This window comes from Lepisosteus oculatus, chromosome 12 (genome assembly GCF_040954835.1).
Source record: "Lepisosteus oculatus isolate fLepOcu1 chromosome 12, fLepOcu1.hap2, whole genome shotgun sequence".
In the NCBI taxonomy this organism is placed as follows: Eukaryota; Metazoa; Chordata; class Actinopteri; order Semionotiformes; family Lepisosteidae; genus Lepisosteus; species Lepisosteus oculatus.
The window spans coordinates 17,749,370-17,766,103 of NC_090707.1; the positions used below are offsets into that span (position 1 = coordinate 17,749,370).

The following is a 16,734-nucleotide window of genomic DNA, read 5'->3' on the forward strand; positions in this document are numbered from 1 at the left end:
ACTGCAATTATGAGACATGGTATTGCAACAAGTCTGTAAACAGATGTACAGTATGTTTATTAGGGAGAAACATCTTCTGTTCTATGGTTTGAAAGGCTACTATAGTTAAAATGAATAAAACCACAAGAGGGCAGCAAAGCGTCATGGCAATGGTTAAGCTCTTATTAATAAAAAAATATAGAGTTACAGTTTATGCATAATAAAATTGCATTGCCCCATAATTATGATTACTGTGTTTGAAGGCAAATGGCTAAACAGATTTTCAGCAATAGTTCAGTTACACACATTTTGGAATTGTGAAGCTTATTATGCTTGAATAGCTTCATTATTGGGATTTACTCTTAACACAGTTTTCCAACTCACTCAAAGTTACATTGCACTCTATTGTACTAACCTATGCAGGTTCAAAGTTGTTTTCTTTAAAAAATTACACTGTCAAATGAAATTTAATATTTACACTGATTCGAACAGTTTAAATATAGGAATATGAGGACGAAATTGTCCATCTTGATTTACACAGTTATTGCACCAGAATGATACCAGCAGTATCACATGTGGAGATAAGTGGCCAATCAAGTTTTGAACAGTAGCAGTCTGCAGTATGGTCTGTACCTGATAATCAGGTGTAATATGACAATTTATGGCATTAAATCTTAAGGTACAAATCTAAAACATGTTGATGGCGATGATATCTGGAAAGTTTCACTTCTACACGTTGCAGCAGTTCCCAAGAGGAACATCTTGAATGATCTCTAAATTATGTGGTTCCAGTTGTCATATCTGTTAATGTGAGACTCCAGTTTTGATCAAATATTTAATGGCTTATCTGATGCGGGATAACAGCCAAGACTGAAATTGCTTGACTTTCTAGTCTTTCACAAGGTCCAGTTTGATATTGGGGTGAAAACAACAGAAAATTGTAAGCAGTTTTGTAGACTTACATGAAAGTTCCAATGTCATGAAATACTATAGTAAAGCAACTTGGCAGTAACATCACTAAATTGAATAGACACTGAACAGATGTTATTAAGAAATAATATACAGTAAACTACTTCTTGTTCTTTCACTACTGTGAAATCAATGTCACACCTTTAAAAGATTTGTAATGCAATATTGTAGTTAAGTTTATACATCATTTTCTTGATTAAATTAGTAGTGTAGGTCTCCACCTGTGAATTCATTGTTTGACCGTGATCAGTTTAAATGTTCAGGATAAAATGGAAATCAAAAGCAATGGTCAGGCAGCAATCCTAGTTAACACGGGGGCTCAACTGTTAAAAAGTGTATACTATCGTGCCAGCAATGGTGCCAAATCACATTTTTAATATGCAAACTGCTTTGAACAGGAGCAATCTGAAGTTTGATCTCCATATGTAATTGTATTGTCACTAGAATTATGCATGTCAAGAACAATGGATTCAGAGTCTAAAGAAAAAGAATGGTCAAATCATAATTATAAAGACTCCATAAAATTAAGTTCAAGCCCAGGACAATATGGTCTTGTTAGTTTAATAGAGAAATTAAGAACAAACATCAGAAGGAGTGATTTACTGCACAAAATGTACTATATACTTTACCAAGTATATCAAATTGCAGGTACAGCTCAAAACAGATTAAAATTATGATGAGAAAATGCTGATGTAAATGACTTGTGACATTTTCCGTAATTCCTCTGGTTAGCATTTAACTTTCTCAACATGCACGTAACCCTATATGGCCTTGAGGATCTTCAGATACACCTTTTGTGTGAGTTTTCCATCAGCCTCATTACGTCCCAGGTAGATTTTTGCTACGCTGGTTGTATGCCTGGGGGCATTGAATCATTGAAAAGTGATATCTTGCCGTGAGGTGTGTTCTTCAGGAGATGGTTTGTCGGTCAGAATGTAAACATTGCAGTTATATACTGCATTCAGGTTATCCTGAGTTTTCTGAAAGCTCTGACACCCGAGAGAAAGCCATATATTTATATTGATCCATTTTAATGCTTTATTGTATCTGTTGTTAGTACCAATAATACCAATAACAACATTGTAATGGTGTTACACCACTCTCCACCCTGCTTTCAAACAAACTCCAGCTGATAATTGCCCCACAACTCAAACTGTCACTGTTTCAGTTCACTCTTTGTTTTGTTGCCTGCCTCTTATTAGAGAGAGAGTGTCTTTATTTTCCCCATGGGAGGGGGCAAGTTGTTTTACAGCAGCAGTGTTGGTGTACAGACAGAAGGAAAGGAACCACAATATACACATATTTACTTTGAAGGTCAAGTGTTAAGGATATGGCTACAGGTAGGAATGAGAACCAATGACCTTCTGACATATTTTCACAAGTCTGCCTGGTTTGTTCTTGCTTCTCAGATTCAGGTTACCAAACCAGCATATTAGGGTGAAAGTAAGAACAGATTCAAGGCTGTTCTAAGCGCTTAAAATACTTAAGCTTCCTTAAGAAAAAGCAAAGGTTTCCAAGCAGCTGTATGCCAATTGAGACCATTTAGTGATAATTACAGTACATGCTGTATGTTATGTATGTTACTGTTCTTGAAGGAATGCTAAATTACATTGTGGTGCAATGGATAGCATTGTTTCCTTGCATTACTGGGGCCTTGGGTTCAATTCCAGGCCTTAGGATGCTATCTGCATGGAGTTTATACAATCTGTTTTGCCCATTTTCAGGATCCTCTTGGTGCACCAGTCTCCTCCCACAGTCCAAAAACATACTGGTAGTTTAATTGGCTTCTGAGAAAATTGGCCCTGGTATGAGTGTGTGCATTTGTGTGTTTGCGCCTGTCTGCTCTGTGATGGAGTTCTGTCCGGGTTGTACCCTGCCTTGTGCCTGTTGCTTGCTGGGATACGTTCTGGCTCCCCCGAGACCGTGCATTAGAAGAAGCTGTTAGAAAATGTATGGATGCTACATTGTGGGTTCTTGGTTACTCTTAAGATTTCTGCTTGATAGAGTAGGTGACTATCACATAAAGAATATTCACTGTTAAACGTTAGTGAATTACTTGACTCACTGTATACTGACACTGATTTCACAATTCCTTTGTAATGAACTCTAATTTTCAAGTTTAAAATGAAATCCCTGCCTGTACAAATTGGTTATACTGGTTTGGCAGGTAATAGTCTGATAATCAGTCTAATTAGGCCACATTACTAAATATATTATTCTGTCATGTGGACTTTGCATTATTTACCACATGATCTTCTACAGTATTTCAAAATAATGTCCAAAACGCCATCTGCAGAGCAGAATTAGCATCTTGAAGCAGCATTAATAGGAGTAATTGATATTGGCAAAAAAGTTCCAATCTTGTTTTTCCTCCAAAATACCAGTATTGCACAACATAATTGATGTTAGAGAACAAGTGACTAATTTATTTTTACACAACCCATGAAAAAGCTTGATGATTCAACTGTAATGCTTATTCTGTACATTACATTTATTATTTTTAGGTTATGATGTACTGTATCCTTACAGTAGCTTCACTGAATTACATGATGGTATTGCCCTATGTAGCCTAGTTACACTTATCTGTGACATGTAATCATTCAGTACAAACTGTGATTATTTAAATTCATCTTGGATAAAGGTGTCAGTTCACTGTGGAATGTAGTCATTATAGGAATACTAAGTATATTTAAGTGAATAGATTTAGTGAAAATCCCTCAAATTATTTTTTATATTTATCTGCTGTTTCTTGTGACACTTGATATCTACCCATTACAGACTAGACTAACGCTGTTCCAAAACTTTTGACTTAGAGTTCCACCTACAGGCCAACCTGCAACCATGATTTTATATCAACAATGGCAGCCTGCAGACAGGTAAGTAATCCCTTTACTGTAGTGTGCCAAAAGAACAATTAATCATTTGGATAAGCCATACAATTGGGAAGCTCCAGTATATAAGCATGAATCACGGCAGAGAAATAGATTGTGACAGTGCCTTTATTTTAAAATATCATCTTGGTAAAAATAAATTGGTTCTAATAGCTTACTCTCTGCAGTGTTCTTACCTTGTTACCAATAAATCTGTTTAGATACTAATCCTTATATAGATGCTTTGTGTGATTAAATGTGGAACACTTAAGCATGCATTAGAAGCAGCCCCAAGAGCCTCTTCAAAGACATAAGATGCTATATCTCTACAGGATTATCCTCAAGAGTGCCCAAACAAATGTGACTAATTGTTAGATTTCATGGGACCAATTGAATCATATTTGCGCTGAAAGGTTTGAGGAACTTTTCACTGATAATATTTAACAGATGATGCCCTTAAGAAAAAAATACCATACACTACTGTATTTTGCATAAATATGTAGGAAGCAGCAGATTGAAAATTCTAGATGTGAAGTACTCTACCATTTTATGTACTGTAGGTAGAACAAACAACAAGTGTGAGGCATGAACAGAGGCACGATTGATACAATGAAACAAAATGATTTTGAAATGAGAAATAGACAGTATATTCACATTTCTCTGAAACGTCTGTCCATTTTCTAACTGCTATAAGCAATAAAGGGTCATGGAGGATCAAAATATTATCCCAGCATGCAACAGGCTCCAGGTATGATACTCTGGGTGGGACTTCAATCCATCACAGGGGCACACAAATACGCACACTCACACCAGAGCCAATTTTCCCAGAAGCTGACTGACCTACCAGTATGTCTTAGGATCGTGGAAGGAAACCAGGGCACCCAGAGAAAACCCATGTGAACACTTTAAGGACAGTAAAACTCCACAGAGGTGGCACACCAGGTCCAGATTTTAACCCAAGGCCAATGGCGTGAGGCAGCAATGCTAACCACTGTGCTACTGCGCCGCCGTTCTGCCTTGCTCTGAAACATTTTGAAATGCAGGACATATTTACCAGTTCCCTTCACAATGTGCCTGTTAGGATACATTTTGCTGAACTTACTGTTAACATCGCGAACATGCACTGGCAGACATTGAACGCATGTCGCCAGTTGTGGTACAACACCATGCGATAATTCTTCCTCACTGTCAACAGCCACCTACACAGCGTCTGAAAGTGAAAAAAGCAAAAGTGAGTCGAGCTTCATCTGTGAATACTGACAGCCTGCCCTTATCAGACTGTTTGATGTTTTACCTCGTAATCTATTTTGAATTTCTGCACCATTCCCAATTCCATGAACATGCGCAGGGCAGCAGTTATCATGGCGTCCACGTCCAAGGAGAAGTCATCAAAGGACAGTTTATCAATACCAAGTTCACAAACAAGAGGGATGTTTGCAGCCTGTGAATAAAGACGAGACAGAAGAAGAGAGAAAAGTAGGGAGAGAATTCTCAGTACTATACTTAAATAATTCAAAGGTAAGGTTTTTGCTTGGACTGTTTCATCTCGTTTCCTCACAGAAAAAAAATCCTCATGAACTGTCTTTGCCCTCCAGGCTCTCCCTGAGAGATCAAAGCTCCTTTTCCATGAGGCCTACAGTGAGATTGTGTTGTGCTGGCTGGCTTAACTAGGTAGGATCATTTATTCGAGTCCACCCACAGATAAAAAGATTAAAATAAAACAATAACAGACAGTTATTCAACTAGGCAATTAGTTAACATAATGCATATCTAGGAACACACATTACAAGAGGAGTAGAAAATTGCAAACTTGTTATCTTTTAAAAAATATAAACTCCTTCTCCATGTTTTACTAAGAAAATATTGTGCTGCTTTCTGTCTGTACTGTGCAAACCTTTAAATAAAGAAAACAGGAGATCCCAGTATTTACTGAGCATCCCAAATGAATCAGCTGGTACAAATGCTCAACTGTAGGACTCATGACTTGAGCCTGGGTCATGTCATAAGCTGATGGTAGTGATACTGTATGACCCAACCTCAACCTTTTATTGTTAATTCACTCAGGATGCACAGTAAATATGAATCCCCTATTTCCTATATTTAATGTTTTTCACAGTTAGAGACAGTGCCTAGTCAGTACTATAGAGAATAAAGAACAGCTAGAGGTTTATTCCATACTGAAAAGAAAATAGATAAAATGTTTCGGCTGTGAAGCCTTTTTTCAGGTTTGAGGGACAGAAGGAACCTGGCACTTAATGAAGCATGGATGAACAAAAGACAGGATAGGAGAACTGGAACAAAGGTATGAAGTCAAAATCTGCACATGAATAGAGAGGATTAGAAGGAGACGAGTCTGCCTTTAAGAAAAGGGGGAAAAGGGGTGATCCTTGTTTCAGGATAATTTTGGTTTCAGATGTCTGTCTGCAATAGGAGTTCTGAAGCCCGTCAGTGAGGACGCAGGCGGAGAGATCAGTATGATTATGGCGTTAGTGGTGAAATGAGAAACTATGGGTTTGGAGAGATCTTTGATCCTCACAGCTGTGACATGTGTCCTGAAACAGTTTCCCAGTTTCCTTCCTGTCTCACCATAGCTGGGCATTTTCTGCAAGAGAATAAGTACTATGGAATAAGTAAGCTAGGGCTCTCTTAGCTCTGCGACAGTGTCCCCTGTGGCCTCCTGGGTGATTGCAGGTATGCGGCTCTCCGACACGCCTCTCCTCAAATTAGTTTTCAATCTCTGATACAGGGCTGTGTTGCCTGTGACGCATGTCTGAAGAACATCCGACTCATAGGTAGGAGGGCTATTTCAAATCGGCTGGGAGTATCAAAAATAAATGATAAGTCTAAATGAATAAGAAGAATAAAGAGAACCGTCTGTCTAGAGTTATCTCTTTTATTTCCATTTAACGAGTTTACCATGGAAAATTTACCATGATAGCATTTTGGGATTGATTGTACTTTGCTTAGGCTCTTGTTCCTCTGCGACCCCTATATCAGATAAAGCAGGTACAGAATGGAATGATGGATGCATTTTGTTTATACTATGCATTTTGTTAGTGTTCCATTGTTTGAATCTTGGTTTACAATCCCACTTTGCTATGATTTACTACAGTCTACTGTATTAACCAAGTGAAATAATTACCTTTACAAACTGCAGTGAAGGAACTTTAGAGCAGAAAGCACAAACGTTGGGCTTTTTTCCAGTAATATTGCAGCAGAACTAGTGAAGACAATTAGCTAGAACTTTGACAGGGGTTAATTGGGTTCATGCATATTTGAGGGAGAGATCCAACAAATTGATCTGCAAAGCTTTGTTCCTCAGCCATCAGTAGGATCAGAATATATCAAACATATTCACAGGGGAACAAACCATGGAATAAAAATGTTGTTAATAGATATCTGACTATCTCTGTTTGATTCAGTTGGAGAAACTATTGTCAAAACTAAGTTAAATTGGTACATAAGATAAGATCACTTTATTAGCCATTATACCATTTCTTGCATTAGGAATTCATCTTATTGCATACCCCAGCTTGCTCTCCATGAGTCACCCAAGAAGCTTGGGGTCAGAGCACAGGGTCAGCCATTGTACAGCACCCCTGGAGCAGCTGGGGTCAAGGGCCTTGCTCAGGGGCCCAACAGAATAGGATTCCTCTGCCGGCCACAGGATTTGAACCCTTCCAGCCACAGACACAGATCCTTAGCCACAGAGCCACCGCTCCGCCCCATGATAATCGATTCACTTAAAACTGCATCTGAAACACAAGTGTGCAGCTGGGTGACTTCTGAGGAGGATCACACTATACATAAGGACTGACTAGAAATATGCCTTTTGTTTTTTATACATTTGGTAATAAAGGCCTTGTTACATTTGGTGCCCACGTGCGGAAATAGGCTTCTATTCTTTCTCTTTAATATTGACAGAGCAAACTGATGAACAGCCAATGGCCACTGTACTCCTGACCTATGAATTTCACTGCACTGAGCACGAGACTCACATGACTGACTTTCTGTCATTAGCATTCACCATTTTTACAGAAAGCTCACAAGGTTCTTCCATCCACACCAAAATTCAAAGCCACCTTGAATCCTGGAGACGGATTTATCTACAAATACAAGTATGAGTTTGTGTCCCTGAAGTTTTATGTACTTCTATAAAACCATGCCCATTATATAGACATACAATTTAAATTCAGTTGTTTGCATTGAGGTTTTCTTCAGGACATGTAAATTTTATTATTTGTCTTATTACTATGCAAAATGGCAGTGTTTACCCAGGTTTACACTATTAATCCTCTCAGCCTTCCATGAATGACTAATCACTGAATCCAATTGAGTGCAGTCATTCTAAGGAAACTAAGAAAACCTTTAGGAAAATCTTGGATTGTTTTAATATTCTCGTCAGAATAGTCACCTTTTAAATCAAAGCTGAAAAGGAAAAAATATTGTGCAATGGCAGATACTTTAAATGTGCATTAAAAGCTGGAACTATAGCATATTTAATCTCCCCTTTAGTACAATAAAGTCTAACAATAATCCTTCAGTGTACTGGCAGCCTTTACTGTAGAAGCCCATTTACTATAATCTCCCTTTAAGACTTCAGTCATGAGCAGTCTTTTATGTGCAGCCAACATAAATACTTTATTTTAAACAGTAATTATTTTAAGAACTCTTCCGTCTGGTCGAGAACCTGCTAATTATTTTTTTTTTTAAATAGTTACGATTTCTAGTGGGGTGATTACTTCTTTAAAGGAGAACTGTCAAATGGTTTGTAAATGTGTTTGTGTTGTTTGGGAGATCATTGATAACTGTGACTGACGTCATGAACACTTCATTTTTTTTTCTAACTTTATATATAGCAACCAGAGGATGGCACATTTCTGGTAGAAAGTCACACTGTAGAACATATAACCAGGACTATTCAATATATTTCATGGAAAATAGATATTATAGAATATACATACAGTATAGAACATAGAGATCATCTGAAAGGATTGAGCAGCCAACCTAAACTGTTCTAACCCTTCTTTGAGGTTTCCACCACCAATTAATCTGCAGAAATAAAAATGTATTCTTGTCCTGTTTGGATTGCTACATAATTATTGCTTTAATTAATTTTTATATTGTACCACTAATTCAATATCCTCTGATGTCTGATTCCCAGAGGAGTGTTTCCATGTTATTGTAATATGAAAAGTTTGTGTTAAAGCCCCAGCATCACGGTGCTGCAGTAGTTAGAGTTGCTATCCCACAGTGCTGGGCCTCTGGGACCAATTCCAGAGCTAGGGAACTATCTGTGTGGAGTTTGTATGTTCCCACTGTGTTCACGTGGGTTTCCTCCCATTGTCCAATGATATATGGGTGGGTGAAATGGCATCTGGGAAAAACTGGACTTGATGTGAATGTGCGTACAGTATACTCTAGCTCCCCCACAACCCCACAATGGATTAAGCAGTTATAAACTAAATGGATGGGCTGAACCCTATTTCAGACTGCAATCAGAGTTATGTTATCCAGCAGGCCATCTCTTCTTAATGTTTGCCAAATCTGAGTTTATACCTGTGTTGTAACACTTATCCACTGAGGAAAGACAATCCCCACAAGCCAAAAAGGTAGTGCAAACTAAACTTTGGTTCTATTCGCATTCTTGGCAACCAGAACAACTGTAAAATGTTAAACAAATTAAGAGCCAAAGGAGACACTTTTATCAGTAGTCTCTCACAGAACAAACCCCCTGTGGTCTGATTGACAATCCTGAACTGGCTACTAATACTTAAGGCTAAATTCTACTGGGTTTAATCAGAAATGTGTGTTTTAACTTAAGTGTTAGTTTTTTTTTCTGCTCTGGATAATTCACCACCTCAAAAGAGTATTTACAAATAAAACTAATGCATGAGAATAGGAATTAAATGTCTGGAGGCAAGGAGACAATCAGGAGTACTATCATATGTACAATACTTTGCAAAGATCGCCTACTAAAGTGTGTTAATCCTTATTTACTAATGCATCTGTAGCTTGAAAAACAAAAAAAAGCATCTGTACCTTGATGAGCTTGCAATGAATCTCTTTTACATATTGTTCTAGTTGTGAATAATTTCTTCCAGTTGTAATAACGTTTTTTTTGGTAGATTTGATTCAATTTTAGTTTGGCAAGCTCTTCGCACCTACCTACTCTATACTGTCTATGATAGCAACAAAAAGGTGCCCCAAGTGCTGGTGGAATAAAACAAGAAAAAAAGCTTTGCTGATGTCATCTAGTCTAAATATCAACCAGCAATGAGTGCGTAACTCAGTGCCTCTGGTTCCAAACAAAACCTCAATAGAAGTTATACATGAGCAATCTGTCAAAACCCTTTTATACCCCCGGGACAGAGGCAGCACAGTACTCAAGAGAAGTGATAAATGATTTGGAAAATAAACTCATAAATCAAAATGGATATAGAGGAGCCAGGTAATTAAAACTCACATTTTTTTTTACATAATCTGAATAATAAACTCAGCAGCTTTTGCATTTGTAGTTTGGTTCATAAGGTAACAGATAGTGAACGAATGGTGCCCATCCTTGTTTGGTTAATAATGCCTTCTTTTTCTCCCAGAGGCCTTGAAATTGTAGAAATGCAGAGGAGTAGAATTGTTTAACATGTATTGGAGGAGGAGGAACATTTCGAAGAAAAATGATGCAGATGTGTCATGTACAGTACTAACAATAGCCATCAAACATCACAATTTGTGAGGATTGCATACTCATTAGCACATCAAGCAGACATACTCATATTATTCTAAAAGAAAAAAAGAACAATGGTTAGGACAGTGATAAGAAAATAGTAATTAAAAATCATTTTTATTGAATTTTGCAAATGTTCTAACTAATGCTGAAATGGCTTCTCATTTTTTGGCACAAATTGTACCTTTTAAATAATGCAAAATTCATTACATATTAAATAAAATTAATTTTTAATGAAAGGAAAGTACCACACATGTTATTTCCACAACTAATTGGCTCAATTTGAAACAAAGGACTCCGTGCTATTTGAAAAAGGGATTGTATTGTGTTGTGAAAATGTTGCAATGACGATGCTCTATAACTGTGGGGTGGAACTTTAACATGATTTATATACAGTAAATTATCTTATACTTAAAGAACCTATACAAAATAGTAGTTGTTGTAATGCTGCAATAAACATGGTAACAGTTTCTCAGCTGCACTATTTAGTGCTCATCACAAGAAGAGTTTTGAAAGACTTCGAAAAACACAATATGGCTGCCACACCAGGGATGTAATGCCACCATTTTCACTCAGGTACAGGTCCATTTTGGTATTTATTAGTATATGACATATTCTGGAATTCCAAGCAACTTCTTTTTCACAACAATGATTTTGATCAGTCCACAGTGGCAATCTTGAATTGACAAAAGCACATAAAATCAATAAGACCACACTGAGTAAGAAAATTACTCTTGAGCTCATCAGTGGAAAATGAGTTGCACTGTAAGGTAAAAGCACATAATCAAAGATGGCTGTGTTCTGAGCTTTCCCAAATGAAGCCCCATTTCTCTGTTTACCTCTGTGGTGCAGCCACAGAGAAACTATTCATGCAGGCTGATTTAAGGTTCCTTTGATAAGGTTTCCTAGGTCAGCTCCCAAAGGGGGATGCACTTAGCTAAGCCTGGCTATCATGATCAATGGTCATCCATTGGCGCCTATCTGTCTAGGGAGTGCCAGATGGACATCTGGACTGCATTCCTAAGTGTCAGGAGTAAGTGACTCATATCTCACCTTGATCAACCAATCAGGGACTGGTAGTGCTGAGTAACCCACGTGGGACTCTGATGCCCATGGAACTTTCAGCCAATCAATGACCTGAAGTTCCTCCAGGTAAAAACAGGCAACACAGAGAGCCTAAGAGATTCAATGGAGGATTCAGGAGAATTCTGTGGACTATTCTAAAGGGAATTCAAAGGAGAATTCCAGGGCAGGACGGCCCAGGAGCAGAAGGCTCCCAAGGGCAGGACATTCTCGCAGCGCGCCTCCTGACCATCCTGAGACTCAGCCCGGACAACCATGGAACGGCCAGTGTGTCCGAGTGCCAGAACTTTCCTTTGTTCTAAGAGTCTAGAGTGGAGGTTGCCAGAGCGTAACCAGAGGATCCACCCGAGGTTAGCACCAGCACCAAGCCTCGTGAACAGGTCGTAACTGTGGACAGCTGAATCACTATTCAGAACTAGCGCTTCACCAGGAACGAACCGGTCCTTTTCCTGACTTGCTGGGACCCACAGTCATCTTTTCTCCCGTGCACAAACTTTGCTAGTTAAATCCAACACTAACTAGCCGGTCAGTGAGCATCAGCAGCGCACCGTCGCAAGCCGCACAGCACAGCCTGGCACGGAGCCAGAGAGCGCGGATTGGACAGCAACAGCCTGCAACTGTTTCTTTGAGTCCGCAGGAGATCTGAATCCCCAGAGATTGGATGAGTATTCAACTTCAATCCATTACAGCAGAATTCAATTGTTATCCCAACCAGTTGATATCAATTTAATTCCTAAGAGTTATGTACTTGTTTTGAGTATCTAATATAGAAGTTATAACCAAGTTCATTTATGAAACGGTCTAAATGAATGATATACTGAACGTATGTCCTCTTGATATATGTAACTCTTTGTAACTGATTGAATATATATCTTTTGTATTCTGATAACCCTCTCGATAAGATCTGTTAGGTTTATATATATTCTATGTATTAATAAATGTGTCCTCGTGTATAAGTACCTGTGTGTGTGCATTGTTTGAGTTATGTCGCATGGTTGGATTCTAAAGCCATCAAAAGAATCAACTTTGTGATTTACTGCTACAATTAATAATTGTCCCAGTAAATGCCCAAACCCTACAGAACTGGTGCCTTCAGAGACTACATTACATTTTGGCTATGGCAACATTACAGCTGCCATATCCACAGTCCGCCCCAATAAGTACTATGTGTAATGGCATACTAGCATCAACATATTTGGGATGCTTAAGAACATTGCTTGCAATGGTTCTAGTACACTCAACCCCGGTATAAGACCATTCAGTGTATAAACTTTCGCTAATTTGAACACGAAGAATTTGTGCCTTATTCATTACAAGAACGAAACTTCGCTTTGATGTTCGAGAGTAATCGATTTTGGCTGAGAGCCATTTGCTTTCAGCGCCACCAAACAGCTGCTCGTTTCTGTGTGGGTGCAAGGCATTGCGTTTAAAGATGCCGTGCTTTATTTACAATCACATTTAAAGCTTGTGCTCTCATTTCAAAGTGTTTTTCTGTGTTTGTTTCATAGTTGCTGTTCATTATGGGGTCTTAAGGATGAGTAAAAGATCTTTTAGCGTAATAGTCAACAACAGTGTGCACATCGTTCTAGGACACTTGCTTGGATAGCAATCTATTACGAAAGAATGAAAAATACAATATCATTAATTATTTTACAGCTATAGTTGGCTTATTTGAGTAGAACTGTGTTGTCCACTAAGCTTGCTATAATACCATACAGATCATTATATGTTTTGGGTGGTTTTTGAGTGAACTTTGGTTCGGTACAGGGGTGAAATTTTCCCCATAAGAAATAATGAAGAAATCCTGCCTTCCAAACAGATTTTCAGGAATGAATTAGGTTCAGATACTCGGGTATGTGTGTAATTACCATGGCTTCAAATACTTTTTTGTCCTTTCTGGTAGCATTAGAAGAGAATAATAGGTTCAAGGCATTCGGACATGAGGGGTCCAGTGGTACCATAGCAGTGTTGGGGCCCTGGGTTCAATTCCAAACCTGGGGTGCTATCTGCAAGTTTTTATGTTCTATTCGTGTTCACGTGGGTTTCCTCTGGGTGCTCCGGTTTTCTCCCACAGTCCAAAGACGTGCTGGAAGTTGGATTCTGGTAAAATTGTTCGTGTGTGCGCGTTTGTGTCTGTGTCTGTATTCCCTACAATGGACTGGTGTCTCATCCAGGGTGTATCCTGTCTTGTACCCGTTGCTTGCCAGAATAGGCCCAGGCTCCCCTGCGACCCTGTATTGGGTAATGTAGTGTTGTAGAGTAGGTTATTTCCATACGTACACATACAATGAAATTCTTAATCATGCTCATCTCTCGGGACATACACAGTACAACAGACAGCACCACACAACGTAGACAACAGGAACAATATGTTGTATAAATAAATATATATGTACAGTAGTAGTGAGACCAAAAAATCTAGGACTAGGTGTCTCTTATTGTTTAGATAAAGTGTGTGACACTTGGTAGTGTAAACACTTCCAGCTTCAAAGCAGAGGGGATGTTGTTGAGATGTGAGGTGTGGGGGTCCCATGATCAAAAACAATTGTAAAGTTTTCCTTGGTGTACCTAGTTAATTAAATTGTTGGTAAATGGTTGTCAATGAGCAGTTGAGAAACACACCATATACAGTATGATCACATCTAGACAACAGAAAGGGAAGCAGAGGACAAGGAGGGGAGGAAGAAAGAAGGTCAGACCACAAGAGAAAAGTCAGGAGGATTTGGAACTGGAAGCTTGCGCCAGAGCCTCTATTTCATGATTGGACTAAGTATTTGAACCTTGCCTAGAGCTTACTATTCTGTGTTTTAAGGAACTTGGGTTTCCTGGGTAAAAGATACCTCGGTTAGAGACATGATTAAACTGCAGGTTGTATTGCATTTATTAAGAAGGCATCATATCTCTTATTGCAGCCTCAGTGGGCATTATTTAAAGAATTCAATACGTGGTAGCAGTCTGAGGCTTTCTGGATCAGTAGGATGTTAGCTTTGAAAAGCCTTGTCTGTACATACTGTAAATATAGTAACTTGTGTGTTGTATGTTTTGTTGTGTGTGGCGTAGTGTTTGTCTAGTAATCGTTAATAAACATTTGTTTAACCAAGTGTGCCTGGATTATTACTCTTTTCATCAAAGCTGTGCCAGAGAATAAAGAATTCACGTGCCTCTAATTATACCAACCGCTCAAGTATATTCTAGAGAAATCACTTACAAGTTGGGGGTTATGAATATTTATTTAACTTATTGACTTAACTGCTAAGTCAATACCTGAATAATACCAGTTCCATAACCCCCCATTAGTAACAGTGGTTAGAAAATGGGTAGTTGGATGAATAGTGTTAATTCCATTTCAGTTTTGGTTTTGATTGCCCATTCAGAAAAGATCTTTGGTTTTGGATGTCCCTAATATAGTCTGCCCTGATATGTCTCCGCACTAACATCTTGGGACATGCCATAAAAAATCACCATACTTGAAGACATCGCTTTCGACTTAGTGATTTAATTGAGAAAAAGTCTTGCATTTTGTGAAGTTGAAGGAGAATAAAGGAGACAATGATCGTTATCATAAATTAACATAACAACTGTACCACAATGAGCTCTAAGTGTAGTGCAGGGGCTGAAAATAAAATGAAGCACACTATCATTAACAATCAAGCACACCTCATTCACTTCTCAACGTAAGATCAGATAAATGAGTTTTGTCATTTAAACAGGCTAGAGTAAAACTGGTTTAAAAATGTTACATGCACAGTAATGTACTATGTTTGGGAAGCTGTACTGTAAGAGAAACACACACTTCTTCCTTGTGGTTCCAAGTCTTACTCTTTTGGGAATTTGATTCTTATGGGAAATGTCTCCTCACTTTAAACTGCATAGGGAATCTTTATGCTGTTAAACCACACACTCCTATATTTACACTGGCGTTACAGGGAAATGTGCCACTAAAAAAAAAATTTTCACTATAAGTCGTGATGTTCTGGTCTATAGTCGCAATGTACAGTATATTGGAGACCTCCAGAACATGTACCAACGTATATCCCCCCTTTCAGTGAGCTCATAGAAAATACATTTAATTGCCAGCAACTACTGCTGCACGCTGTATTGTTGTGCATTTGATAAATAAACCTTGATTGATTGATTGAACTCTCTTTTTCAAACTGAATGCAGAGAACCGCTTACAGTACAAGCCACTGATGACTGGGCAAGGAGGCTGATTACTGTATAGGACAGTGAAGCATGCAATGTTGTCCTGCATACACAATGTTGTGTATATCATGTGCTGAACTACTGCAATAACAAGTATCCTTATAAGGTATTTCATTGACACACTGCAGGTGCATTGAGTGAAGAAAGTGAAATTCTTGCCACTGCTGGTGATTCACCTAGGGTCTGAATCGCCTGCGTCAGGTCCTGTGGGCTATGCTTTGGGCTCAGGTTCAACAAAGGTTTTCACCAGCTCAGAACAAAAATCAATAATTTAAGGGGAACTGCAGTCCATATTTCTCAGAATGGCAATAAAATCTGGGTTAGAAAATAAATTAATTGACAGTATCGCCAAGTTCTACAAATTTCAATAAAATCGTGAACTTTGTGAAAGTACTGCAAGGTTGCCACATAGTCGAAGACAAGACAAGAAACCAGTGGTCTCGCCATGAGCAAGAGGGAGAGTTTGCGTGAATTGTGACATGAAAGTGGCCCTTCCTGCTCACTAGTCACCCTAAGAAAATTGTCCTAACAATGTTAATTATTATGAGTGTAATTTTGTTGGTTGGTAGGTTGTTCTTTTTTTTTGCAATACTTAAAAATATCTAAAAAACGTCACCTTGTATTCGTCAGTTTCATGAAAATATTTACTATTATTATAGTAACAAAATTTGCTTGGTCTAAAGCATGTTTACAATTTAATAGGGCTGGAATACATTACCGTGTGCTTGGTAGTTTCATTGTGGTTTGAAATGCACTCATCATTGTATTCATTCATACATTATAACCACAAAATGTAAAAATAGCATTGCAGTTCCCCTTTAAGGTGCTTCTAAGTTCCTTTTTTAATGGTTAGAAGATGCTTCAACCAGACATCACTCTCTTAGCCAATTTAAGATTGATAGAGCA

The 16,734-nt window shown here is 38.3% G+C and overlaps 1 protein-coding gene across 1 annotated transcript in view; it reads right to left on the reverse strand.

Annotated features, from left to right (window-relative positions):
- pde11a (phosphodiesterase 11a) overlaps positions 1-16,734 on the reverse strand; it is a 97,581-nt gene that overhangs the window by 26,561 nt on the left and 54,286 nt on the right. The window contains exons 11-12 of the mRNA XM_015358865.2: positions 5,113-5,259; positions 4,921-5,028 (exon numbers count right to left, since the gene is read on the reverse strand). Coding sequence (XP_015214351.1) covers positions 4,921-5,028; positions 5,113-5,259 — 255 coding nt within the window. The remainder of the gene's footprint in view (positions 1-4,920; positions 5,029-5,112; positions 5,260-16,734) is intronic.